This window comes from Caretta caretta, chromosome 11 (assembly GCF_965140235.1).
Source record: "Caretta caretta isolate rCarCar2 chromosome 11, rCarCar1.hap1, whole genome shotgun sequence".
Taxonomy (NCBI): domain Eukaryota; kingdom Metazoa; phylum Chordata; order Testudines; family Cheloniidae; genus Caretta; species Caretta caretta.
In genome coordinates this window covers 1,866,290-1,892,290 of record NC_134216.1, presented here as the reverse complement: position 1 = coordinate 1,892,290, position 26,001 = coordinate 1,866,290, and the positions used below count along the sequence as shown (strand labels likewise).

The 26,001-nt window shown below is 65.9% G+C and overlaps 1 protein-coding gene across 2 annotated transcripts; it reads right to left on the bottom strand.

Moving 5' to 3' along the window:
* Positions 1 to 775: 775 nt before the first annotated feature.
* Positions 776 to 16,392, bottom strand: CRYBA2 (crystallin beta A2). 2 transcript variants are annotated; one of them, XM_075117610.1, is made up of 5 exons: positions 16,240 to 16,392; positions 4,267 to 4,438; positions 3,632 to 3,773; positions 1,544 to 1,686; positions 776 to 1,002 (listed from the first exon to the last, which is right to left on the bottom strand). In XM_075117610.1, the coding sequence occupies exons 2-5, from the start codon at positions 4,422 to 4,424 to the stop codon at positions 855 to 857; spliced, it is 591 nt and encodes a 196-aa protein (XP_074973711.1). In that variant the 5' UTR covers positions 4,425 to 4,438; positions 16,240 to 16,392; the 3' UTR covers positions 776 to 854. The 2 variants fall into 2 exon arrangements, with proteins under 2 accessions (XP_074973711.1, XP_048724764.1); XM_048868807.2 differs by lacking the exon at positions 16,240 to 16,392 and adding an exon at positions 6,194 to 6,349.
* Between the last annotated feature and the right edge of the window lie 9,609 nt (positions 16,393 to 26,001).

The following is a 26,001-nucleotide window of genomic DNA, read 5'->3' as shown; positions in this document are numbered from 1 at the left end:
ATTTGCAACCAGAAAGGCCAGCAGGTGTGCATGGGATAGAGGCAAATTGGCGCTGGCGGGAGGGGAAAGTGGAGGGGACCTCCCCACCGATTGATCTGCGAGGGGAGAACTGAGTCGTGTGCCCAATGTCTCCAAGGGGCTGCAGACCCGGTGACCCACCTGGCTAGCCGGTGTGTGGCTGACACAGTGCCACCCTGTCAGCTCGCAAAGACTTCTGGCTCCCGAGTGCGTGTGCACCAGTGTGCATGCAGCTGCCTGAGTGCGCGTGCAAAGCCAGTGCTCCCTTGCACACTCACAGGGATGTCAAGCCCCGTCCCCCGGGAGGAAACTCAGCCACCAGGGGGAGAGTCGGACCCGATGATCCAATCCTTCTGGCCTCTTCGGCTCTAGGTTTCTGCCCACTCCTCAATTTCCCTTTCCCCAGGCGCCCACCCCCATCTGGGCTACGAGTCTCTCCACCAGGGACAAGCTTGGCTCCTGCGGCTGCTGCAGAGACCTGGGGGCAATGGGGGGGCCTCCCTTTTCATTTGCTCCTTTCCCTGCCCACTGGCCTCTTCATCCCAGACAGCTAGGAGCCCGAGTTTTTGCTGGGGCTTTGCGCTCTCTTTCGGGGGGTGCAGCTTTGGGGGGGTCCCCCCGAAACAGCCCGGAGTGGTTGGTGTTATGTTCCAGCCACAGAGAAGTGGAAGAAAGAGGCCACAGTGGCACCGTTCCCCGCCACATCCCTGCCCCACGGCAGAGCTTTCACCCCCGACAGAGAACGCGAGCGGCCGAGTCTGGTTGAGAGACGCCTTTATTTGCTAGCGGGTGCGGGGCTCTCACCCTCCAGGCCCCGTGGCGGGGCCCTGCCCAGCTCAGTGCTGGATGCGGCGGATGGACTGGACCTGGTTGGTGTGGGCCTGGGTGCTGAACTCCGTGTACTTGGGGAACTCGCCATTCTGCCTGTCCCGCTCCAGCACGTACTGGTAGCCCCGGTATCCTGGGTACTGGTACGCAACCCACCTGCAGGGGGCAAAGCATCGCCATGGGGCAGAGCCCCCCCCAGCTTTCCGTCTTCACTCCCACCCAGCCACCCTCCCTTGGGCCCTGGGCATCCTCCTGAGTGGGTGGGGGTCCGGCTTCAGGGCTGGGGAAGGGGGATGCTCTCCCCACCCTTATGGGGCCTCCCACTTCCTCCCTTTGGGGTTGACAGAAACATGCACCCTCCTCTGAGCCTCTCTTGGCCTCCCTTGAATTTGGGGCCCCTTTCTCCCACGAATGCTCGGCCCCTCACCCATTCTCCCCCACTCACAGTGCAGGTCTCAGCCACAACCTCTGAGCCGAGCTCAGGGACCAGGATGGTGCATAGGGCCTAGTGCATAGGGCCCAGGATGGTGCATAGGGACTACAATGAAGTTTAGTGCCCAATCCAGCCAGGTGCACCCTGGATAGCCAGTGACCCCAGTGGATGTTGCGGGTGCTGAGCACACTACCGGCCAGGCCCAGTGGGGTGACTGTCCGGGGTCACTCAGCCCCTGGCACCCCACAGCTGGAGGCTACTTACGCTCCCGAGTTCACCTTGATAGAAGCCACCTCTTTGCTGCCCCAGCCCATGGCCTGCAGCGAGGGGAAGTCGTCGCTCAGCTCAAACTTCCGCCCCTGGAAGTTCTCCACCTCGTAGAGGGTGACTTTGCTGTCGCTGTGGTTCTGTGCGGGGAGGAGGCCAGTCAGGACGGGTCCCCACAGCCGGACGGGGCTCCCTGCTCGCCCCCTCTCCAGCCCACTCCTCTCTCGTGCCTTCTGGGCTCCATGCCCGGCCCCTCTCCCAGCAGCTCTGCTCTGGAGGGCTCTTGCCGCTTGGGGGCCGGGCTACACTCCCCCTGGGGCCTGTGGCAGGGCAGCCGTACCCCGCTTAGTCAGTGGGGTGCCCTGGGGAAGGGAGGGGGGAACTGATGCCCCAACAGCGCCTGGTCTTTTCTTTCTCAGCTGCCTCCTTAACTTGAAATCGCCGGCCACGGCTGGAGACACCTTGCGCCGACTCCCAGTGCGGGGGGCAAGCGGTGCCAAGGGAAGGGCCAACTAGGCTGCGCCAGGGAAACGCCAAAGGGTCCCACGCTGGTGCCAGGCGCTGCACAGACCCAGCACGAGCCAGCCCCTGCCCCAGCGACAGAGACAAGGCGGACGAAGCTAAGGACACCCTGGGGAGCTGAGACACCCAGGGTCATGCGGGGAGGGCTTGGACCAGAACCCACTTCCCTTGAGTCCCAGCCCAGTGCGTTCACCACCAGGTCAGCTGTGCAAACCTCTCCTTTCCTCTCCAGCTAACCGTGCCCATGTCCTGCGCCTCCCATTGCTCTCCTCTTCCAGAGTCACCTGACCTGGAGCCGCCCGGGGAGCTGGGGGCCGGAGCTGCAGGCCCATGCTGGCCATGTCCGTCTCGCTCCAGAGGATGCTGATGTGCTTGCCTCTCCCTAGTGCCCGCTCCTGCCTGGGGGATGTGCTGGTACCCCCGTGCCAGGGAGAGCCAGAGGCAGCCGCGAAGATGCCAAACGCCCAGTGGTCTCGCTGGCGAAGATGCCAAACGCCCAGTTGCTATCCCTGCTTCGGCTCTCAGGGCTTCTCGAGGCCTGAGTTGTCTCTGCTACAGAGGGACGATGCAGACGCTCCAGGGAGCCGTGGCCTGCGGCTGCCCGTTGGCACCGAGAGCCAGGGTTGGTACTTAGCCCGTGCCTGGGTGCCGGCTGGCTGGGAGACTGGCGGGCACCGAGGGGTTAATCTCAAGGCCCACACTAGATGTGGTGCTGTCCCCCACCCCCACCCGTCTGCGTTCTTCCCCACCGAGCAGCCCTGCCAGCGAGCAGCGATCTTATCTCAGCCCCTTTATTAAAGCCTGAGCATATCTGCCTGGCGGTTATTAAAACGCCGGGGCGGGATGCGGTGCTGGAGCCAGGGGACGTGCCAGGGTTTACAGCCCTTGTGTCTCTGCAGATGGAGTGATAGGGTTACAGGCTGGCATGGGGAGAGCCGAGACCTGGGTGGGAACGTCCAGGAGGCCCCAGCAATGTCCCTTCCCGGTGTCACTGGCCCCAGCTGGCAGGAGCGTGCACCCCATGCCAGGCTGCCCCTTTGCTCCTTCTCTGGGGAGCCTGGCACAGCCCAGACAGAGACACTTGGGTTCCCCTGCACTAGCCCCGCCTGCTCCTGGGTTGGGGGTGGTTTAAACACCCAGCACTGCCGGCTGCCTGGTGTGTTTAGAATCACAAAATCGGTCCGTCAGAGGGATCCTAGAGGGGCTTTTAACCTCAGCAACCTACTGCTGTCCTGTAAAGACAGTGACCTGGCAACTGTATGACTGTCTGGCTGGCTGTCTATCCATCCCCATACAACCCCTGTCTGTCTGTCTATCCATCCATCCCCATACACCCCTTCTATCTATCTATCTATCCCCAGGCACCCCCTCTATCTATCCATCCCTGCTCATCACCCAGGCACAAAGAGAATATGAGATTTCCATGAGACTTTCCATTATCTCCTTGGCCCCAGACCCCCTGCTGGGCCGTGGCCCCTGGGCCAGCTTGATGGGCACATGGGCCAGTGTGGGAGGAGATGGGGACGATCCGAGGGGGCGCGTCCGAAGGCGCATCTGACTCACAGCGCATTTGATGGGCCGGAAGGACAGCAGGTGCTCAGTTCGGTAGCCGCTGTTTCCACTCCAGGCCTCCCAGCGGGGGTAGTCGCCCTTCTCCAGGATGAACTGCTGCCCCTGGTACTCCGGGTACTCGAAACCCACCCAGCTGTGCGAGAGGGGGAAGGGACGGTGTCAGCAGTGACACCTCGTCTGCAGGAACCTGCCCCGGAAAGCGGGGCTGGCAAAGTCCCCGGGAGGAGGGGGCAGGGCAGGCACCCAAGGGACCCAGTCTGGGCTGCCCCCTCCTGGACAGATCAGCTGCCCCTTGCCCTCAGCGTGGCCTGCGGGGAGGGAGCCCGTCTCTTGCCCTCTGCAGCCTCGGCCTCACCTTCATGCTCCCCATTGCACAGCAGGAGAAACCGAGTCACAGAGCAGGGAAGCAACTTGCCCAAGGTCACCCAGCGAGTCTGTGGCGGAGCTGGGGATAGGACCCAGGTGTCCTGCCTCCCTGGCGTGTTCTCTGACCCCTGCTGCGCTGCGGAGCTGCCCTACGGCCTGGCACCTTGCGGGAGGCAGCGGCGAGAGACGTGCCATGCTGCAAAGCAGCTGCCAGCACGAAGGGGCCCCAGGGCGGGTGAGGCTGGGCCTGGGGCACTTACGGGCCATTCTCCACCTTAATGGAGCGGATCTTGCGGAAGCCACGGTCCATGATGCTGGGACACTCCTGCAGAAACTCGCTGCGCTTGCCCTGGAAGTTCTCCTCCTCCCAGGCCGTGAGCTTGAACTGGCCCAGGGCCTCCATGGGCGGGCTGGTCATTGGGAGCTCTCCAGCTGCAGGGACAAAGCCCACCTCAGCCCTACGAGACCTCTGCCCTGGCCCCCCAGAGCGACACAGCTCCAGCCAAGGCAGGGCACAAGTCTCAGCTAGGACCATGGGGGAATCTGGGGTCCTACAGCTTAATCAGCCCCATGGTTTGCCTTTGCCCTGAGGGGGAATAGCAGCACGGCTGGGACAGCTACATGTTAGGATTGAGGAGTTAGGGGCATGAAGCCCAGGGCTGGGCTAGCAGGGGCTGCGGGTCAGGAGTGAGGGGCACCAGCAGAGCTGGGGGTAGCCCAGGGCTGGGCTAGCAGGGGCTGTGGGTCGGGAGTGAGGGGCACCGGCAGAGCTGGGGGTAGCCCAAGGCCGGGCTAGCAGGGGCTGTGGGTCGGGAGTGAGGGGCACCGGCAGAGCTGGGGGTAGCCCAAGGCCGGGCTAGCAGGGGGCTGCGGGTCAGGAGTGAGGGGCACAGGTTGCATTGTGCCCGCCCGTCACATTCCCATCTCTCCCCAGTGCTCTCAGCCCCTCACATTTCAATCCATCTATTTCCTCCGACAGCTGGGAGAGCGACAGCCCCTCCTGCCAGCTCGGGGGGAGGGCTGGGGGGGGACGACAGCACAGACCCTGGCTGGCAAATTCCTGAGAAACTCACTCCCGTAAAGGTGTGGCAGCAGCTGAGACCTCCCCAGCTCCCACCGCCCCAGGTCCAGGTCCTCCATCCTCTCCCCAGCGCCCAGCCCCAGTGGCCCCCCATTCCACTGCCCACAGGGGCCGGCAGTACAGTGGGGGTCCTGCTGGGGACAGTGCAGCCAGTGGGGCTGAGAGACAGAGCAGCCGCACAGCTCAGCCCCACAGGGTCCTGTCCTGTCCCAGCGCCAGGGCAGGATCATCCCGTCTCCGGGGCAGAGCCCAGCAAGGGGCCTCCCGCTCCCCACCCAGGGAGGCTCCTGCTGCCCACGGTTGGATCCAAAGCAGGCTGCGGCTGGGGGTGGATGACAGCCCAGTAAATGGTGCCTGGATCCCCCAACAGGCTGAGCCTCTGCCCCATAAAGCTGAGGGCCCCCCCCCCATGGAAAGACGCCCCCTCCCCCCAGCCCAGCCACCTCCCCGCCCAGACCAGAGGGGCTCCTCTTTCTCCCACCTTGTGTCCTCGGCCTTCCCAGCTGTGCCCTGCTGTTCTCCACACAGGGCTGCAGCCTGGCGCCCCTTTGCCCCAGGGCCCGGGCCAAGGATCCTTCCTGCCATAGCCTGTCTGCACCCAGGTCATGTTCCCGGACAAAGGCAGGAGGGGTCACTGGCTGGGCAGCGCCAGGTCCAGGAGCCAGGAACCCAACACAGCCAGGGACATGCTGCAGAGGTGTGGCACGGCATCGGGGCACCATGTGCTGGCTGCAGGCTGCCCCCCCACAGGAGCCCCCCACACCCTAAAATCAGGGCAGCAGGCAGGGCATGGGCAGGCTCTCTGTCCCAGCACCCACTGGGACGCTCACACAGCAGCGGGGTGACTCCACGGTGAGGTTATCGGGGTGCATGGCAGATATGCCCTTGTGGGAGGGCTCTGCCCCTCCAGCTTCCCTAATCCCATGCCGGGGGGAGTGGGGGGGGAGAAGGAGGCAGGGGGCAGTCAAGAACATGGGCAAGTCCCCAAAACCAGGATTCACCCCCAAAATACCAATGTGCCCCACACGCTGCCCCCCCAAGCGCCCCTGGGGAGTCTCGTGGGGGGTGGCTGCAGGGGTACCGGGGGTTCATAGCCGGGTACTTACTTGGTCTGCAGGGACAGAGGCGAGGGTGGCGCTGCGGGGCTGGGGGCCTCCCAGGACCTCTTATAGCCCGGCCGGCTCAGTGCAGCGTGTGCACAAGCAGGCAGGGCTGAGTCAGCGGGTGGGAGCCCGGGGGGGCGCGGGGGGCCAGGCGCCGGCTTGTCCATTCCACTCAGCCATTGTGGGGAGATCAGCCGCCGGGGCCGCCAATGGAAAGTGCTCGCTCCGGGGCTCCGGGGCACAATAGGGACAGGCCTGACGCGCCACTTTCCTTTCTCCCGAGGCACAATGCGCCCGCGCTGGGGGGATTAGGGGCACAGCCCGGGCCAGTGGGACGCCAGCCAGGGCGGGGGGGATAGTGGTGCCATGGGGCGGGGGCAGGAGCTGTGCTGAGCACTGGGCCGCTTGACGAAATGCCAAAGGGACGCTGGGGCAGCCGCTTCCCTTCCTTGGGTCACTGATGCCACCCTGTGCCAGGCCCCAGGCCCGGGGCTCACCACCCTGGGGCTCCTGGGGGGCTCGGCCCACCCACCTCCCTCGTCGGACCCTCTCGCCAGCCTGTCCCCCACCTCGGCGGTGTCGAGCTGGGGCGGTGGGTCACAGCCCTGGGCTGGGGATCAGCCCATCCCGGCGCCCCGCCTGCAGCCCCACACGCTGCTCCAGCAGCCAGCCAGGAACCCTGAGCCAGTGACCGGGGGGGGGGGGGGGGGGCTGTTCAGGGGTGGCCCCACAGAGGGAGCAAGGCTAGCGAGCCGTGGCGGGGGGGGGGGGAATAGAGCAGATTTCAGGGGATTCCCCCTCCTGTGCTCCAATCGGGCCCCTCTGGCCGTACGCTGTACGGGCGGGGCCGGGCCGGCGGGCGATGCATGTGCCCAATTCCCATCCCTGTCTCCTTCCCACCCCCTCCCCGGGGGCACTGGGCTTTGCAGCAGGGCCAAGGCCGCCCTGTCCGGGGAGGGACCATTTTGGTTAAACGCGGAGGCAACTGGGAGCAGCTTTGCCTTTAACTCCTGACGTGGGGCCCAGCCCCAGGCCCAGACTGGCCCCGGCCTGCCTCCTCCCGCACCGGCCGCCTGACGGCTGGGGTGTGAAAGGTTCCCCTTGGGAAGGGGCAGGGACCGGGCATTCCTGTCTGGGAATGCCCCTAGGAAATGTCTGGATCCCCCTGGGCTCCCAGGAGAACAGGAGAGCCGTTCTGGCCTATTTGGGGGTGAGGGAGTGCTTAGAGTATGGGGCGGGGGTGCCCTGGGAGTCAGGACTCCTGGGTTCTCTGCCCTGTTCCACCACTGACTTGCAGTGGGACCTTCGGCGAGTCCCTTTCCCCACCCCGTGCCTTAGTTTCCCCAGCCGGGGGTGACACTGGGGCGCTTTGCGAGCCCAGGGCGAGGCGCGCCAGCTCCCCACAGGGCTGACGCAGGAGCCAGACTGGCCGGCTTCACCCTGCTCCTGCCATGACCCCAGCAGCGCTGGGCCTGGTCCCAGGGGCCCGGCTAAGAGCGGACAATCCCGCAAGCCCCCACGAGAGGGCGCAGGAGGGCAGGGATTGCGCCCTGGAGGCCCAGACACCGGGGGCTGGGGCCAGGACATGGGCATGGGGTTGCGGGGGACCCACTTTGCTGGGTGTTTTCTAATGCAGGGGGCAGCGCGGGGCCCCCAGAGCCGGACTGTGGGGATGAGGCTCCGGTGGGGCCCTGCCACGCTCTCAGCCGGCCCAGGACCGGCAGCGGGACCCCACAGGCCGGGCGCTGGCGTTGCTGGGGGTGCTTCGAGCATCTCCCTCCTGCCAGCCCCGGAGCCCCCGGCAGGGCTGGGCAGGGGCTGGGGAGTAGGGCTGGGAACGGCATCCCTTGCCGAGGGGGGCGGGAGTGGGAGCAGGGGGTGTCCCTGCCCGGCGAGGGGGGGCGGGGAGGATGCAAACAGTCAGAGGGTCCTGAAGGCGATGCCAGGGCCCAGCGCCAGCCAGGGCCCCAGGGGGCTCTGGGTCCTTCCCAGGCCAGCGGCTCCGGCTGGGCTCGCTGGGCGTTGTGCGAAGCTGGGGAGAGGCAGGGGGCAGGGAGTGCTCAGCTCTGCCCCTAGGGCGCCGGAGCAGCCTCGCCCGCTCCCCAGCACCCGGGCAGCGATGCCGCCCGTCCCCTGGAACAAGGCAGCTCCCAACGCGGCTGCCCCTGCGGCCACGCTGGCAGGTGTCTCCAGGCCACAGACACCCCGGGCTGGGGACTCATCGGCCTCGAGGGCAGCTGCCGACGCCGGCTCAGCCAGCTCATTGGTGTGCCCGGGGCTTGCTGACCGGCTGGGCCCTTGGCCCTTCTGCCACCCTCCCCTCCCCCAACGGGCCCTTGGCCCTTCTGCCTCCCTCCCCTCCCACCCCGGGGACCTGGGCCCTTCTGCCACCTTCCCCTCCCACCCCGGGGACCTGGGCCCTTCTGCCTCCCTCCCCTCCCACCCCGGAGCCCTGGGCCCTTCTGCCACCTTCCCCTCCCACAACGGGCCCTTGGCCCTTCTGCCACCCTCCCCTCCCACCCCGGGGACCTGGGCCCTTCTGCCTCCCTCCCCTCCCACCCCGGAGCCCTGGGCCCTTCTGCCACCTTCCCCTCCCCCAACGGGCCCTTGGCCCTTCTGCCACCCTCCCCTCCCACCCCGGGGACCTGGGCCCTTCTGCCTCCCTCCCCTCCCACCCCGGGGACCTGGGCCGATCTCGCCCTCCCTGGAGAAGCAGCAAGTCAGAGGCTGGACGGGAGGCAAGAGCTGGGGCTTCGGGGAGGCTGCTCCGGGGGCAGAGGGGGGGCTGCTCCGGGGGCAGAGGGGGGGCTCTTGGGCCTGCAGTGGGGAGGGACGGAGAGGAGGCCGGTGCTAGGGAAGAAGCAGGGTGCCCTGTGGCTCATGGGACAGCAGGGGCCAGGGCAGCCCCATTTCCCAGGCGCAGACCCCAGCGGTGCCCTCCCAGCAGAGCAGAGCTGGGGACGGGCTCGAGACCAGGCGGGGCAATGCCAAGGCGCTGGGCAGGCAAAGGGAATGGGGGAGAGGATTGTTGCCCCCAAGGAGCAGGAGGGGCCCTCAGTGATATTGACCGGGATTGGTGGGAGGAAAGGCTGCCTCGTTACTCTGTGGGACTGCCCGCAGCAGGGTGTTCGGGCAGCAGAGGGGTCGGTGAGGGGTAACGATGTAGCGGGGGGAGGGGGCCAGCTGTACACACTGACAGCCTGGCTTCTTCTCTGCTCCCCCCTAGAGCGGCGATCACCGCAGGGTTCCCATGCTAGCCCCCAACCCACCCCCTTTGGGGTGGTGACGTCCCTGACTGGGGCAGTGCCTGGAGGGGAGCTGGGCTGACCCCTGTGCCAACAGCAGCGGGCATTGGGCGGTGCTGGGGCGGGGATGGAGCGGTGCCCTGAGCTGCATGGAAGACACAGGTCAAGACCAGGCAATGGCTGGACAGGAGGAAGGATGGGCCATTGGCCTGATCCGGAGCAGCCGGAGGGGTGGTTCTAGACTAGCTGGGCTGAACCAATGCAGCAGGAGGTGGGTTCGGGATTAACTGGGCTGAACCAAATCTTCAGAAGGTAGGTTCTAGATTAGCTGGTCTGAACCAATGTAGCAGGAAGGGGGTTCTGGAGTAGCTGGGCTGAACCAATGCGGCAGGGGCTGGGGTTCTAGACTAGCTGGGCTGAACCAACGCAGCAGGAGCTGGGGTTCTAGACTAGCTGGGCTGAACCAACGCAGCAGGAAGCCGGCCACCGTGGCCAGTGCTATGAGCTGGGGCCCGCGTCCCTAGTGAGCTGCCCTGACCCCACATCTCTGCCCCAGCCCCCTGGATTTTGACAGAGGCAGAGGGCAGCTCTGAGCCTCTGCCCCCAGTGCAGAGGGAAGTTCGGGGCCTGAGTGGGGAGCTGCCCCCACCCCCCCCAGCAGATGGAGCTGAGGCCAGGCCCTGTTTATCTTGCTCCCAGTTGCCTGGTGCCGTGTTTGCTCTGGGGATTGTTTCCTGCCACCAGCAGCAGACACAGGTGGCTTTTATTTGCAGGGTCTGGCTGATTAGATCAGGGCCGGTGCGGCCTGGGGGAGCCTCATTTCCCTGCAGACTCACCCTACAGGGAAGGGATGCAAATTCACCCAGGGCTGGGCGAGGCCGTTATCCTGCCGGGCTCGCCACCGCCAACCCCCCTGAGCCCCAGATCGGGGCCTGGCGAGCTGACCCACTCCCCAGCCACCAGGCCGCCCTGTGCCTCTCCACTCCAGGGCCACCAGGGAGCGGTCACGCCGAGCCCCGCGGCCCACACACGTGTGCTCACGCACATGCTCGGTGCCGGCATGTGCACAGAGCGAGCCACCAGCCCCGCTGCACCCCCGGCCACCCCCCCCCCCCGTCATGTCGGAGCCCAGGCCCACGCCCCTCGCTGGCCTGGACACGTGCGAGTGCACCCAGCCCCCGCCTGCCCTGACAGCAGCTCCTGACCACAAACAGGCTGGCAGATGTTGCTCGGATTAGCCGCCCCCCCCGCCCCCGTCCCTCCTCCTGCAGATGGGGAGCGGCTCTAACCTGCTCTGCCTCCGGCTGCTGCAGCCCCTTGGCCCCCCCAGCGCCTGCTGCTCTGTGCCAGGGAATTTGGGGAGCATGAAGATGAGATCAAGGGGGCAGCGGCTGGCAAAGCTTCCCCCACACAGCTCCGCTGGTGCCCCTCACTCCCGACCCGCACCCCTGCTAGCCCAGTCCTGGGCACCCCCCTGACACAGTGCTCTGCCGAGGTCTCTCCCTCTGGACATTTAGCCCCATTGCTGAGAGACCCCGCCCCCCCCCGCCCCAGAGGAACGGTAGCCAGAGGCAGTGCGGCACAGCTGGGTGGGTGTCTCTATGCCAGGGAATGGGGAGCGGGGGGCAGCCGCTCCGGGTGGGGCTGTGCTAAGAACTGAGTGTGTCTTTGCTCTAAGTAGGGGGCAGGGGCGGGGCAGCATGGGGCTCAGCCCCACTGAGCTCCTGTTGGTACTGAGTGGGCCGGGTCCCTGCCCACGGAGCCGCCAGCCGGTCAAGACAGCGCCCGCGGGGGAGGGAGGGGGGGCACAGCCGTTATGTTGGGGGCTGGGGTCCTGCCTGGAGCCAGGACACGCAGCGGGACCCTCCCCAGGGCACGTTCCAGAGCCCCTGGCACCCAGGCACTGTCTGTCCCCACCCCGTCCACCCCCACCCCCGCGAGCGGGAGCAGCCCATGACACGCGCCACGTTCATGCCTGCCAGGGACACCCGCTCTGCCCGCCTGCCCCAGGACTGGGGCATGTGCTACCCCCAACCCCCCCTCCCCGGGGACCCATCACTAGGCTGCCGCAGGTAGAGCCTGGCTCCCAGGTGTGTCCCCCCGGCGAGGCCCACACTCCCCGCCCCACGCTCGCTACCTGGCCTGCAATGGGAAGCAGAGCCAGCCCTGGCTCCTGTTCCCATGGGGATTAATCCCGTGTGAAGGTCACCGGAGCCCCGCCAGCTGCCACGCTCCCGCCGGTGGATTACTGCCTAGGTGCGTACAGGGCCTGACGCCAGGACGGGCAGCACCCGCCACCTGGGGCCAAGTCCCAGCACCTTAAAGCCCCCCAGGGCTGGGGGGGTCCTCTCCATCCAGCATTAGAGCTGGCCTACAAGCCACCCCCCAGGCCTGCCTGGAGACGCCGGGCTCCACCCCAAAAGAGGCAAAGACACCCAGCCCCTCACGGGCACCCGCCAGCTGGGCACTGTCTGCCCTCCTTGCCAGCTGGGGCCTGCAGGAGTGAGGGGCTGGGAGGGTGTAACGCTGGGAAAGGCCCAGCCTGGTCCTGCCCTGGAGGCGGACAATGGTAACGAACCCCCAGAGCCCTGGGTGCCCCCTGGGCCCCATGAGGAGGCATCAGGCCCAGGGGGCTGGGGAGGGGGCACCCGCCAGCCCATTGCCATGTCAGCCGCAGCCCGAGCTCCCTGGGCCCCCTGCCAGGCCCGGCCAGCCCCAGGCCTCACCCTACCCACAGCGCCCCAGGCCACGCTCACCCGGCCTGCCCAGTGCCCAGCTCCCCAGGGCCCACAGGGGCTAAAAAGATGGGTGAACCATTAACCCTTCACTGGGCAGCTGCTCTGCCAGTCCAGGAACGTCTTCTCCGGGGCAGTTCGTCCTCAGGGCTTTGCCCAGCAATGCTAGCCGGCAGCGCCTGGCGCAAGAGTGTGAACCTGGGACAGTACCAGCCCCCCAGGGGAATCTGCAGCTGCCCCTCTGCCCAGCAACCCCCGGGCACCTGAGCCCATCCGCCTGGCGTCCCGCCCCCTCCCAGCGCCGCACTGATACAGGGCCCCGTGCAAGGTCTCTGGCCTGACATTCAACCCCCCTCCCCACATGGGCTCAGCCCCAGCCTCCCTCCACGAACATGAATCCCCCCCCTCCCAAGGAGGCAGCTGCACCTGCCAGACGAGCCTGTCCACATGGACTAAGAACGAGCTTTGACCCTGCCATGGAGTGTGGGGGAGTCCGGGGCCTGCCCCCCTCTTCCTGGGATTCACTGAGACTCTCAGCCAGCCAGTAAAACAGAAGGTTTATTGGACAACAGGAACACAGTCCAAACAGAGCTTGTGGGTACAACCAGGACCCCTCAGTTGAGTCCTTCTGGGGGGCAGGGAGCTTAGACCCCAGCCCTGGGGTTCCCTGCGTTCCTCCACCCAGCCCCAAACTGAAACCAAACCCGCCCCAGCCGGCTCCCTCCTCCAGCCTTCGTCCAGGTTTCCCCGGGCAGAGGTGTTACCTCCCCCGCCCCCTCCGGGCTCAGGTGACAGGCTCTCAGGTCTCCCATCCCCAGTGAAACTCCCCTGCCACATTCCCAGGTCAACACTCCCCCCTCCCTGCTGCGTCACAGACCCTCAGTGCCAGCCAGGGGGGCGGGGAAAGTTGGCATCCCCATGGTGTAGTTGGGGAAACTGAGGCACTGGGCAGGGCAGTGTCACACCCAGCCAGTGGCAGAGCTGGGAATGTCTCACAGCTCTCCTAGATCAAGCAGCCAACGCTGGGACTGGAGGCGGGGCACCGTGCCACAGGGAACCCTGTCTGGGCACATTCGATCGACACGGGGGAAGCCGGGGGGACCCTGCTCCCTTCCTGGTGCTGGGGCGTAGCCCCCCTCAGACGGGCCAGGCAGCCACAGGCCAATGACCCTGCCCAGTGCATGCTGCGTGCACCAGGGACCTGGCTGGGGGCAGGGAGACGGGGACATGGGGTTCCTATAGTGGGGTGCCCAGCACTTCCTGGGCGTTCGAGGGCCGGCCGTGGCAGCCCAGCCAGCCAATCAGAGCTGGTGCAGTGGCCTCCCTTGCCAGCCAGTCAGGAAGCCCCAGGCCAGGCACGCCAGCTTGCTGAGCCCCATCCCGGCCGAGGCCTCGTGTTAGCCTGGCATTGCCCACCGCCGGGGGTGCCAACCCAGCCAGTCCCACCCCCCCCCCGACAGCAATGTCTCCACAGCCGCGCAGGTGTTTCCAAGGGGGGGGAGGCAAGGGACGTTCGGCGGGAGGGGAAGAGCCCCACAGTGCATGGGGGGCTGCCCCCATGCCGGCCGCCCCTACCCCCGCCCGGGCGAAGGCCCAGCTCCCTGCTGACACGGGGTGCACCCGGATGCGGCTGCAGGACGCTCTCGCCCGTTCAGCTGCCATCACCCTGAGCAAACAGCAGCGCCGCTGAGGCGATAACTGCAGCAGGTGTGGCCGGGACTGGGCCCGGGGGGAGGGAGCCCGGCAGCCCCGGACCCACTGGACCACCGGGCCAGAGCCACAGCCGGTGCAGGTCGGCCCCGCTGCCGGCCGCACCGTGGCTGCTCGCGCCGGCTGGGGATCTCGCCCGCCCCCTCGCTGCCCCAGCTCCACCCTGGCCAGGGCGGGGGGCAGACAGGGCCTTTCCCCCCACAGTGCTGTCCTCCCCCACCCCACCTTAGCGCTGCCCACATGCCCAGCGCGGGGCAGGGTGAGGAGGTCACCGGCTTCTCCTGCGCCCCAGCACGGGCATCCTTCTGCTGCTCAGCAGGGAAACGGGCCCTCAGGACTCCTGGGTCCATTCCCGGGGGAGGAAACGGCAAGAGGTCAGAGCCGGGGGAGTCGGGGCTCTAGGGACTCCGCCCTGAGCCCAGGGAAGGCGCGAGGGCAAGTGGCTGTGTCCGTCTCCGGGCTGACACCGAGCTGGGCCAGCTCCCCGGGCAGGGGCCGCCTTTCTGTCCTGTGTCTGTACAGCGCCCAGCCTGGAGGGTCCTGGGCCGGGCCCGGGCTCCTGGGTGCTGCAGCTACACAAATAACAACCCAACACTACACAGTTAGGTACCTGGCAGTCTGCTCGGGAAAGGTCCAGGGCTGGGCTAGCAGGGGGCTGCGGGTCGGGAGTGAGGGGCACCAGCAGAGCTGGGTGTAGAGGGGAGCCCAGGGCTGGGCTGGCAGGGGGCTGCGGGTCGGGAGTGAGGGGCACCGGCAGAGCTGTGGGGGTGTCCGGGGCTGGGCTAGCAAGGGGCTGCGGGTCGGGAGTGAGGGGCACCGGCAGAGCTGTGGGGGTGTCCGGGGCTGGGCTAGCAGGGGGCTGCGGGTCGGGAGTGAGGGGCGCCAGCAGAGCTGGGTGTAGAGGGGAGCCCAGGGCTGGGCTGGCAGGGGGCTGCGGGTCGGGAGTGAGGGGCACCGGCAGAGCTGTGGGGGTGTCCGGGGCTGGGCTAGCAAGGGGCTGCGGGTCGGGAGTGAGGGGCACCGGCAGAGCTGTGGGGGTGTCCGGGGCTGGACTAGCAGGGGGCTGCAGGTCGGGAGTGAGGGGCACCGGCAGAGCTGTGGGGGTGTCCGGGGCTGGGCTAGCAGGGGGCTGCGGGTCGGGAGTGAGGGGCACCGGCAGAGCTGTGGGGGTGTCCGGGGCTGGGCTAGCAGGGGGCTGCGGGTCGGGAGTGAGGGGCACCGGCAGAGTTGTGGGGGTGTCCGGGGCTGGGCTAGCAGGGGGCTGCGGGTCGGGAGTGAGGGGCACCGGCAGAGCTGGGTGTAGAGGGGAGCCCAGGGCTGGGCTGGCAGGGGGCTGCGGGTCGGGAGTGAGGGGCACCGGCAGAGCTGTGGGGGTGTCCGGGGCTGGGCTACCAGGGGGCTGCGGGTCGGGAGTGAGGGGCACCGGCAGAGCTGTGGGGGTGTCCGGGGCTGGGCTAGCAGGGGGCTGCGGTTCGGGAGTGAGGGGCACCAGCAGAGCTGTGGGGGTGTCCGGGGCTGGGCTAGCAGGGGGCTGCGGGTCGGGAGTGAGGGGCACCAGCAGAGCTGGGTGTAGAGGGGAGCCCAGGGCTGGGCTGGCAGGGGGCTGCGGGTCGGGAGTGAGGGGCACTGGCAGAGCTGTGGGGGTGTCCGGGGCTGGGCTAGCAGGGGGCTGCGGGTCGGGAGTGAGGGGCACCGGCAGAGCTGTGGGGGTGTCCGGGGCTGGGCTAGCAGGGGGCTGCGGGTCGGGAGTGAGGGGCACCGGTAGAGCTGTGGGGGTGTCCGGGCCTGGGCTGGCAGGGGGCTGCGGGTCGGGAGTGAGGGGCACCAGCAGAGCTGGGTGTAGAGGGGAGCCCAGGGCTGGGCTGGCAGGGGGCTGCGGGTCGGGAGTGAGGGGCACTGGCAGAGCTGTGGGGGTGTCCGGGGCTGGGCTAGCAGGGGGCTGCGGGTCGGGAGTGAGGGGCACCAGCAGAGCTGGGGGCGGGGGTGTCCAGGCTGTACCACTGGGGAGAATTAGGGGATTCAGCCCCCAGAAGCCGCCGGGCCGGCCCCTTTCACCAGCACAACATTAATCTAATGAGAAGGGAGACAATCCAGGCAGGTGGAACCGACCCTCCCCCACCTGCTATTAAAATCCCAGGCGGGGGCGTCGGGGGGGGGGTGAGCGCTGCAGCGAGAACAGAACATCCTGCCCCTGGCGCTCGGCTCTGCAACAGCTGGGCCTGGCCCCTGACAACAGCCCGGCTGCTGTGACAGCCTTGCACCCCCCGCCCCCCCGGCTGCCTGTCCCGGGCGCCCGCATCTCCAGCACCTCTGCTCGGCTGGGGCCAGCGGGGACGCCCCCAGCCCCCCCCACACGCACCTGGTGGGAGCGGGACCCCCCACTCTAACAGGCTGGGACCCGGAGCCGCTGGGGCCTGCGGCCTCTGCTCAGATTTATGCCATGACCGGCTGGGGGCCGGGGCGCGCTGGGCTCACTCTGTCCGTCCACCTGGCCCCGGCCTGGGCCCCCCAACCTGCTTCCCCAGGGGCCGTGTGGGGCGGACTCCTGGGCTTTCCCCGCGCCCCTTCCCTGGGAGCGATGGGAAATCCAGCCCCTTGGGCCTGGCCACTCAGGGAGCCGCCCACAGCTGCATCCCCTCCCCAGAGCGCAGGATCCCGGCCGGTATCACCCTGTGACATCTGCTCCAGTGGGGGGCTCCAGCCTGGCCCCTCTGCCAGCCCCACGCCCGCTGGCTCGCTGCTGCGGACACGTCTCCCTGGATGGCAAACTGCCAAGGATTCTCTCGAGGATGCCGGGGCCCAATAGGGGGCGCTCTCCCCTGGCAGTCACTGCTGACCCCAGGGTGGGGCTAGGGGGCACCGTGCTGCAGGGAGCAGGGCGGGGGCCCAATAGGGGGCGCTTCTCCCCCGGCAGTCACTGCTGACCCCAGGGCGGGGCTAGGGGGCGCCGTGCTGCAGGGAGCAGGGCTGGGGCCCAATAGGGGGCGCTCTCCCCTGGCAGTCACTGCTGACCCCAGGGCGGGGCTAGGGGGCGCCGTGCTGCAGGGAGCAGGGCGGGGGCCCAATAGGGGGCGCTTCTTCCCCGGCAGTCACTGCTGACCCCAGTGCGGGGCTAGGGGGCGCCGTGCTGCAGGGAGCAGGGCGGGGGCCCAATAGGGGGCGCTTCTCCCCCGGCAGTCACTCCTGACCCCAGGGCAGGGCTAGGGGGCGCCGTGCTGCAGGGAGCAGGGCGAGGGCCCAATAGGGGGCGCTTCTTCCCCGGCAGTCACTGCTGACCCCAATGCAGGGCTAGGGGGCGCCGTGCTGCAGGGAGCAAGGGCGGGGGCCCAATAGGGGGCGCTTCTCCCTCGGCAGTCACTGCTGACCCCAGTGCGGGGCTAGGGGGCACCGTGCTGCAGGGAGCAGGGCGGGGGCCCAATAGGGGGCGCTTCTTCCCCGGCAGTCACTGCTGACCCCAGTGCGGGGCTAGGGGGCACCGTGCTGCAGGGAGCAAGGGCGGGGGCCCAATAGGGGGCACTCTCCCTCGGCAGTCACTGCTGACCCCAATGCGGGGCTAGGGGGCACCGTGCTGCAGCGGGTGCCATCTTTCAGCCGAGAGGCAGCGCTGGGGCCCTGACCCCTGTGCTCATGGCAGGACCAGGGCATTTTCTCCAGGAGTCAGGTGTCAGCCCGGTGTCCTGGCCAAAACACAGCGCAGGTGATTCCATCCTGCCGCCCTCCCGCTAGTTCTGAGCTGCCTCCTCACTGCCTGTCCTAGGCTGCCGCACACTGTGAAGCAGCTGCCATGTTCCACCCCAGAGGTGGCTACATTGCAGTGATGGGCAAAAGGATCCCTGTGGGCGGAGTCTGGGGCAGGCAACGAGAGGCCCAGCTGGCTCCCCTTGGCCTTCCCTTGGGCGACTGTGCCCCGCCCTTCTCCTCCAGCCGGCTGGGGCCACCTACTCCCTGGGGCAGGGGCAGCATCTCGCTGTGGCCCCGGTGGCTCCCCATTGTTACCCAGGTGGATGCAGCCCCAACCCCAGGATGCCGGCTCCTTCTGCAGCCCCTGGCTTCTCCCCCATGGACAAACTCCTGAGCCCTGCTCAGGCTCCCAAAGCACGCCAGGGCCAGAGGCTGCCTCTCTGGTGGGCATGGCAGGCTGGATCCAGGGAGGGGCACAGTCATGGGCGGTGCCCAGCGCCCAAGGGATGGCTGGTTTGCCCTCCCTGTCTGGTGTGAGACTGCTCGCTCTCCTGCAGCTCCCCCTCCCGGCTCTGGATCCGGCTGGCTCTCGGGGGGGCAGGCTGGCGTCTCCCGAGCCGGAATGCTGTGATGCTGGCAAAGCACCCAGGGCAGTGCCAGTCCCTGGGGCGGTGCGACCCTCCTGGGTGGGGAGGACCCATTCGTCACCCTCCTGAGAGCTGCAGGGGTGGGGCTGCGGAGCCGGCAGGCGTCCGCAGGGAGCAGCCTCTGCCCTGGGCGTCTGCACACCCCCGTGGGCAGCTCGGCTGCACCCGCCCTTCGTCCATCTGTCTGTCCGTCCGCGTCCCGCACGGGCTGCTGGAGAGGAGCCTTTGGAGGTGCCCCACTTGGTACTTAGCCCTCCCCAGAATCCCCCAGGCCCTGGCGCCCTGGGGAGCCTGTGAGCAGCCAGCGGCTGCTCCCAGCCAGGCCGTGCCCGGCTCCACCTGGCTGCCTCTGCCCACGGCCTGCTTCCCCGCCAGCCAGCAGCACCTCCGGGGCACAGCACGCTGCAGAATCACAATCAATCACACACATGCACAATCATCGACATGCACACTCACACACACACACAATCACACACTCGCACACACACACGCACATACAATCATCCCACACACACCATCACACATGCACACACCCCGTCACAGGCTCACACACCGTCACGTGGCTGCAAGCACACACCGTCTCTCACATACAGTGGGGAGGGGGGCAGCAGGACGGTGACAGCTCCTTAGGCTCCCCCCAGCCCTGCGGCTGCGTGTTGCCGTTGCCGTGTGGGTCCCAGGACATTAGACGGACAGGGTGGGGCTGGGACCATCCTTTACTGGACCCACTCGGGAGGAGACGAGGGCAGAGACTGGAGACGGGGGTCTCTCTCACCAACAGGAGCGGGTCCAGTAAAAGCTCGTCCCTCCCCTGCCCCACCACTTGGGAAGACACAATCGCACACACATGCCCATGCAAATGCGCCCAGCCCGAATCCCACACACACTCTGCCCCAGCCATGCAAATCGCCCCGGCCCAGGCCAGGTCTCATACCCACATACACAAAACACATGCAAATCCCTCCCCACTGCCCCAGGCTGAGCCCGGCCTGTTGGCCCGGGAGGCCACAATACCAGGCACTCCAGGCTCCCTCCCGGTGTCGCTCACACCAGGAATCACAGCAATATTCCGGCTACACCCAGCCCCAAAGGACCAGTCGCTTGCCTCAGGCCAGTTACACCTGAGATCTCGCTCCAAAGAAAACACTTGTAGCCAATCCTGTAATAAACTATCTCGAGGTTTATTAAACAGGAAAAGGAAACAAGAGAGTTATTTACAAGGTTAAAGCAGGTAACCACAGCTACACAAGGAGTTTCTATCTTAAGTTTCCAAAGGGAAGGGAAGGGGCTGTAATAGACAAGCTTTCTATGGCCGCTCGGGCTAACCCAGGCTGATTACCAGCGTGAACACACAGGGGAGCCAGAAAGGGAGAGATAATGGACAGAAAATATCACAACGCCACTATCTAAATCCATGGGACTCCCACACCTTGAACACTGCGTGTGGATGTGGTCACCGCAGCTCAACAAAAGATACATTGGAATTGGAAACGGTTCAGGAAAGGGCAACAAAACTGATGAGGGGGATGGAACGGCGGCCGTATGAGGAGAGATTAATAAGACTGGGACTTTTCAGCTTGGAAAAAAGACAGCTAAAGAGCGGGGCTGGGCGGATGTCACGGAGTCCCTGGGCGATGCTCTGGAACTGCTCCCCATGAAGCCAGGCAGGACTCTGGGGCAGTCGCCTTTCTGGGAGCAGCCTGTCTTCAGGACACGCAGCTCACCCGGCTCCACCTTCCTGGGTCTGACCTCGGAGCATTCAGCCTCCTCTGCCCCGCCGTGCGCTTCCCACAGCCAGTCCGCTCAGGCGGGGTCCTGGGGGGGCCAGAGGGTCCTGCCCCCCCAACTCCACAGTCAGAGGGGACTCTCAGCCAGCCAGTAAAACAGTGGTTTATTAGACGAGAGGAACATGGTCTAACACAGAGCTTGTAGGTGCAGAGAACAGGACCCCTCAGCCAGGTCCATTTTGGGGGACAGTGAGTCAGACAACCACGTCTGCCCTTCACTCCATGTCCCAGCCAGCCCCAAACTGAAACTCCCTCCAGCCCCTCCTCCTCTGGGCTTTGTCCCTTTCCTGGGCCAGGTGGCCACCTGATTCCTTTGTTCTCCAACCCTTCAGCTTTCACCTTGCGGGGGTGGGGGGGGTGGGGGGAAGGGCCCAGGCCATCAGTTGCCAGGAAACAGGGTGTCGGCCATTCTCTGTGTCCAGACCCCTGCACCCACCTGCCCTCTAGGGCTCTGCAAGGATCATACACCCTTACTCCACCACCTAGATACTTAAGAACTACATTGGGGAAACTGAGGCACCCCCACAATATTCAGAGGAAACATTAAGAACAGTCCCACTTTGTCACAGCGGACATGACAGAGGTCTATAAAATCATGTCTGGTGTGGAGAGAGTGACTAGGAAAGTGTTATTTGCCCCTTTGCGTAACACAAGAACCAGGGGTCACCCAATGAAATTAACAGGCAGCAGGTTTAAAACAAGCAGAAGGAAGGACTTCTTCCCTGTGACAAAGTGGGAATTTTTTGTAATATTTTTCCAGCACCTCAGTTTCCCCAAAAAGAAAAGGAGGACTTGTGGCACCTTAGAGACTAACCAATTTATTTGAGCATAAGCTTTCGTGAGCTACGGCTCACTTCATCGGATGCAATATGCTGCATTGTTACCGGGGGGTGGGAGGTCTGTTCGCTGTCTGGGCAGGCTAAGACACAGGTGTGAATGGCTCCCAGCTGTCTGGCCTTAGGTCCCACATCAAGGGAGCTCTTGAGAAGACAATGGCAGCTCCAGTCGCCCAGACATGGACACCTAGCAACCAAGGAGGCAGAGAGATATGGACTTCCCCGCCTCTCAGCAGGGGGCTGAGCCACATCTCCGCAGCTCGGGAACAAAGGACTGGGCCAGGGGGGTTAGGTGACAGTCAAGTATGGGCTGTCCCTGCAGATGCTTACAGAGGTGCAGTGTTCCCTAAGATGGTACACGTCTCCCTCCAGGGCTGCCTCAGCTGGCTCGCTGACCGGAGCTCGCAGTGTGAAGCAGGGGGGCTGAAGGACCAGGGGCCCAGTCTGAGGAAGTGGTGAAGCCACAGGGCCTGCCCTGGTGGGGTCTGGCTCACTGACCCCCAAGAGATTGTTCCAAAGGTGGGGTCACAGCGTTGGTCCTGTGGATATGTGACATTCACACAACGGCCAGTACACCTGTGGAACTCATTGCCAGGGGATGTTGTGAAGGCCAAAAGTATAACTGGGTTCAAAAAAGAACTAGATACGTTCCTGGAGAATAGGTCCAGCAATGGCTACTAGCCAGGATGGGCACGGTCACAAGCCCCTGCTCTGGGTGTCCCTAAACCTCTGACTGCCAGAAGCTGGGAGTAGAGGACGGGATGGATCACTCGATAATTGCTCTGTTCTGTTCATTGTCCTCGGACGACAGGACACTGGGCTAGATGGACCATTGCTCTGACTCAGTCTAGCCATTTTTATGCTGGCTCGTTCCTGCACCCATGCCAAGCCTCACGCGTGAGTTAGGGACGGCGATGGGCGTGAACCAAGCTTGGCTGGTGAACTGTTATTAATTTGTTCTGCGGGAGCCTGGAGCCCTTGGCCCCGCAGAGCCCAGTGCCACACACACAGACGGGGCAGGGACGGGCCGGCTCACATCCCCATCTGGGGACAAGACAAGAGATGGATTCTTGGGCACTGGGCCCGCTGCCCTGGCAGGCGCAGGGATCCCCAGGCCGGCTGCTGTTTGTTTCCATGGGGTTGGGGAAGCAGGACTTTGCGCACGCTCTTTGTGAATAAACAAGCCTGCCCCAAAGAACTGCCCCAGCCTGCAGCATCCATTTCTCCTCCTTGTGGAAGGCCCCAAAACTGGGGGAACTGCTCGGTCATCGGGCACGGCCCGGGTCCTCGCCTTGGTTCTGCCACTGCCTCTGGCCTTGGGTGAGTCGCTGCGGGCTCTGCTGGTGCTTCGAGTTACCGTAAGGCCCCTGAAGACGCGCAGGGTTTGCCAAAGCACTGACGTGATTTAGGGGCAAGGTCCCAGGGACGTCCAGGGGGACACAGTCCTACCCAGCGCCCGTCTCCCGCCTCTTTAGGGCGAAACCTCCCGAGGAGGACAAGGGGTGTCTGGGCCAGGTGTCCTTATGTACCTGGCTGCGGAGCTGTCACTAGCGTGTGGGGCAGCCAGGTGTGTTATCTGAGCAAGCCCGGCGTTAGTGAAGGAGGCAGGGGCCCTGGGGCGCCGGGCTTTGGTCAGGACTCGTGGCAGGGTGGGGTGGGGTCGGGTTGGTCTTTTTCTGGGCTGTGTTTGTTGCAGGGGTTTTTCTTTCTTTCTTTTTAACTTTGTCAAACTTTTACCGCAAAAGGAAAAGGGGAACCGGGGCCAGAATCCGAACTCAGAGGAACGCCCCCCGGGGTGCGCGTTCAGCTGCCCCGGCATGGGGATGCCCTCCAGCGCCACTTGTGTGGGTCAGAGAGCCCACCAGGCAGGTGCACCTCAGACAGCGCCCCCCATGGGGCAGCTGATGCCAGGTCAGCTGCATCCCGCCCTCAGACAGCTACAGTCGGTCGAACCCACTTCTGTGCAGAGGGAACCCCCCCCCGGGCAGCGCGGCCTCAGCCCAATGGGCCAGCAGGGCAGCGGGGTGCTGCCCCACGTCCCAGCGGCGAGAGCTGCAGGAGGCCCGTCGGGCTGGTCCCTGGTGTGAAGCCCTCATGTCGGAGTCGCAGGTGCTGGGCTCTGGCTGGTTGCCTTGCTGGTGCAGTGCGATGCGGCCCCAGGGGGACCCCACCCAACCTGCAGGGCTTGGACTCCACGTCTTTCACCCACCCACCATCTCCACCCCGGTCCCTCTCTGCAGCAGGATCCCCGCTGAGCTTGCCAGGACTCCCCCGCTCGGGGGAGCCCCAGGATGCTGAGCCAGAGGAGGCCAGCGGAGGTGAAGGGGCCACCTCCAACAGCTCCTTCAAATCACATCCCATCACCAAGGTGCTGCTCAGGCTGAGCAGAGCAGCCAGAGGCAAAGCGCCAGGGCTGGGGGGAGCAGGGCTGGCCAGTGGAGGGGGTGCCAAGGGGAAGGGGGCAGGGAGGGAGTGCCAAGGTAGAGGGAGGCATGGGGGTGTCAAGTTGCCCCAGCAGAGGTCTCTGTGGCTAAGCCAAGGGCCCTCCAGGGCAGCGCCAGGCTCAGGGGCTCCCCCCGGCCTTCGCTGCTATCCGCAGGGACGTTCTGAGCCCAGCTCAGGCCAATGCTGCTCCTAGGCCTGTGAAACAGCTGCATCCCCCCTCCGCTGACCCTCCTGCAGACAGTTCCACAGGTTAACTGGGACCAAAGGCCTTGCCTGCGCTGTAACTGCCTTTTAACCTGCCCTGAGGTGGAGGCTGTGGGCATGTCTCCGGGGAAGGGAGTTGTCAGCAGGAGCAGTGATTTGTCCTGCAGTGTTGCTGAGGGGCCCTAGGCTGGGATCGGGGCCCGTAGTGCTGGGCAGGTGATGAGAGGCAGCAGACAGTCCCTGCCTTGCTCAGAGACAAAAACTGGAGCCAGCCAGCTGAGGGGGCACAAGGGACCAGGGCAAAATCCATCCTCCCCCTTCCCCGCTGCCCCAGGGGCCTCCTCAGCCTTGACTCGCCCAGGAGAACCGCCCTGTGGGTCTCCCCGCTACGCCACTATGGGGCAAGGTCCTCCCCAGGGAGTCCTAATGGCTCTGGGGGACCTGGGCTGTGGAGCCTTCCAGCTCCAAGTCCCTGGCCCCAGCATAGCCCGGGTTGCACAGAGGACAGCCCGATGGTGAAATGACACAGGGGGTCTTAGCTCCGGCCCTAGGGGATCCAAGGGGTGCACATCACACCAGGCCCTGTGGCTGGCAATCCCAGCAGAGAGCCCTCTCACCCCCCAGGGTCCCTCTGGGGAAGAGGGGGTGCTGGGAAGCTCACCCAGGCACGGCCCGTGCTGTGGGTAAGGGCTTATCTTCCTGTACAGTGGTGGGGGTCATCCCCCACCTCCCCAGGGGGTGGGCACTGGGCGAAGCACTGTGCTGGCTGCCCAGGGGCTCGGTCGGTATCACTCCGTCACTGGGGGCTGGATTTTTCACACCCCGGTGATGGAGTTACACCGACGGGTCTGCAACGTAGACCAGGCCTTCGGGGAGAGCGGGCTCCCTGGGGCCCCCAGCCCGGCCCTCGCCCCTCTGCAGAGTCAGTTACCGAGCATCTGACTGGGCACTGGGGGGGGGGGGTAGCACAGGTGAGAGCCAGGCGCCCACCGCCCCTGCAGCTGGGGCTGGCTAAGGGGACAGAGCCATGGGGGCCAGGCCCTGCTCTGTCACTGGGCACAAGGAAGCAGCTGGCTGCAAATACTTAATGACACCAAGTATGGGGGAGGGGGCTGAACTAAGAGATGCGACCTCCCCACCCCATCCCCCTACCGCTGCCCTGCTCGCCCTCCCCGCCCTGCGGGGCTGCTGGCAGCTGCTGAGAGTTCCCTGAACTCAGGGGAACAGTGAGACCTGCCTGGGGCGAAATACAGGTGAGCACCACCCCCGCTGAGCTGGTCCCCGGGCAGGTGAGCTCCCGCTGGCTTTGAATGGACGGGACTCACGGGCAGGGGGTAACTCTGGCATTCCCCTGTCTCTCCCCCCAGACTCGCTGCCGGGAGCTCCCTGGGGCTGCATGGTACCTTGCACGCTGGAGGTGTGCGCACTGCGTGGCTGGCATATTTCACGGGTGTGCATTGCGTGTACCTCATCTGACATGTATGTAGGGTCCCGGCATGTTGGCCAGGGGGTTGTATGCCACTCGTGTATAATGCATGTCACACATGACTCGCAGGTCATGACAGTGACATGCTGCATGTCCACCGGGTGTGCACCTTGCACGGGCATTGCACGGCGTGCACGCACATTGCACACGTGTCACAGGCGTGTCACAGGCGTGTCACAGGCGTGCCGACAGGCTGGACCTGCCTAACGCGAGCCGAACGAACAAAACGTTCACGTCAGGTCTTGCACGTGGGGCTCGACGCCAGGCAAGTGCAGAGGTTGCTCCGGGCTCGGCCTGCTTGCGCCCGTCCCTGGCCCGAGCCCACAACTGGGCAGGGGGGAGACGCCTGGGCGGGTCCCTCTGCCCCTTGGATCTGACGTGCAGGAGCAGGGGTCCCTGCCATTGCCCTGGGCTTGGAACCGGTTCACCCCGGGGGAAAGTCCGGAAGGTGCAGCCTGGGGGAACAAACAGAGCAGGGAGAAGGAGAGTTAAACGGCTGGGGGCAGGGGCAGGAGAGTAGTGAAAAGAGAAGGAAGGAAATTAAATCCCCAGGGAGAGAGGGGCAGAGAAGGGCAGAGAGCAAGAGAGGAAGGGAAAAGCGAGGAGAGGGAGCGACCCAGAGACACCGAAGGGGGCAAAGCAGGCGGATCAGTGACTCCGGCCGAGCCGAGCCCCGTTCCCTCTGCTCTCTGGGGTGAGTCCCTGGGGCATCGGAGGAAAAGTCCCTGGGATTTCAGAGCCTCCCTTGCAACCCGACGGTTGGGGTGCAGCCCCCAGGAGCCCTGAGCACTGACCCCTCAGTCTGAGCCGAGGACAGTCCTGCTCCCAGCCGCAGCCCCAGGCCCCGAAGGCAGCAGGGCCGGCAGGATCTCACCTGGTTCCGGGGACACGCTGGCAGCTGGCAGGTGAGTCGCTCACCTTCTCCGGCTGGCTCCCGAGCAGAAAATGAGGGCGCCGGCGGCGCGGTGGGGCTTTTATAGCCCTGATAAAAATAGCGCTGACTCCCAGGGAGCAAGGGGGGCCGGGGAGCTGGGG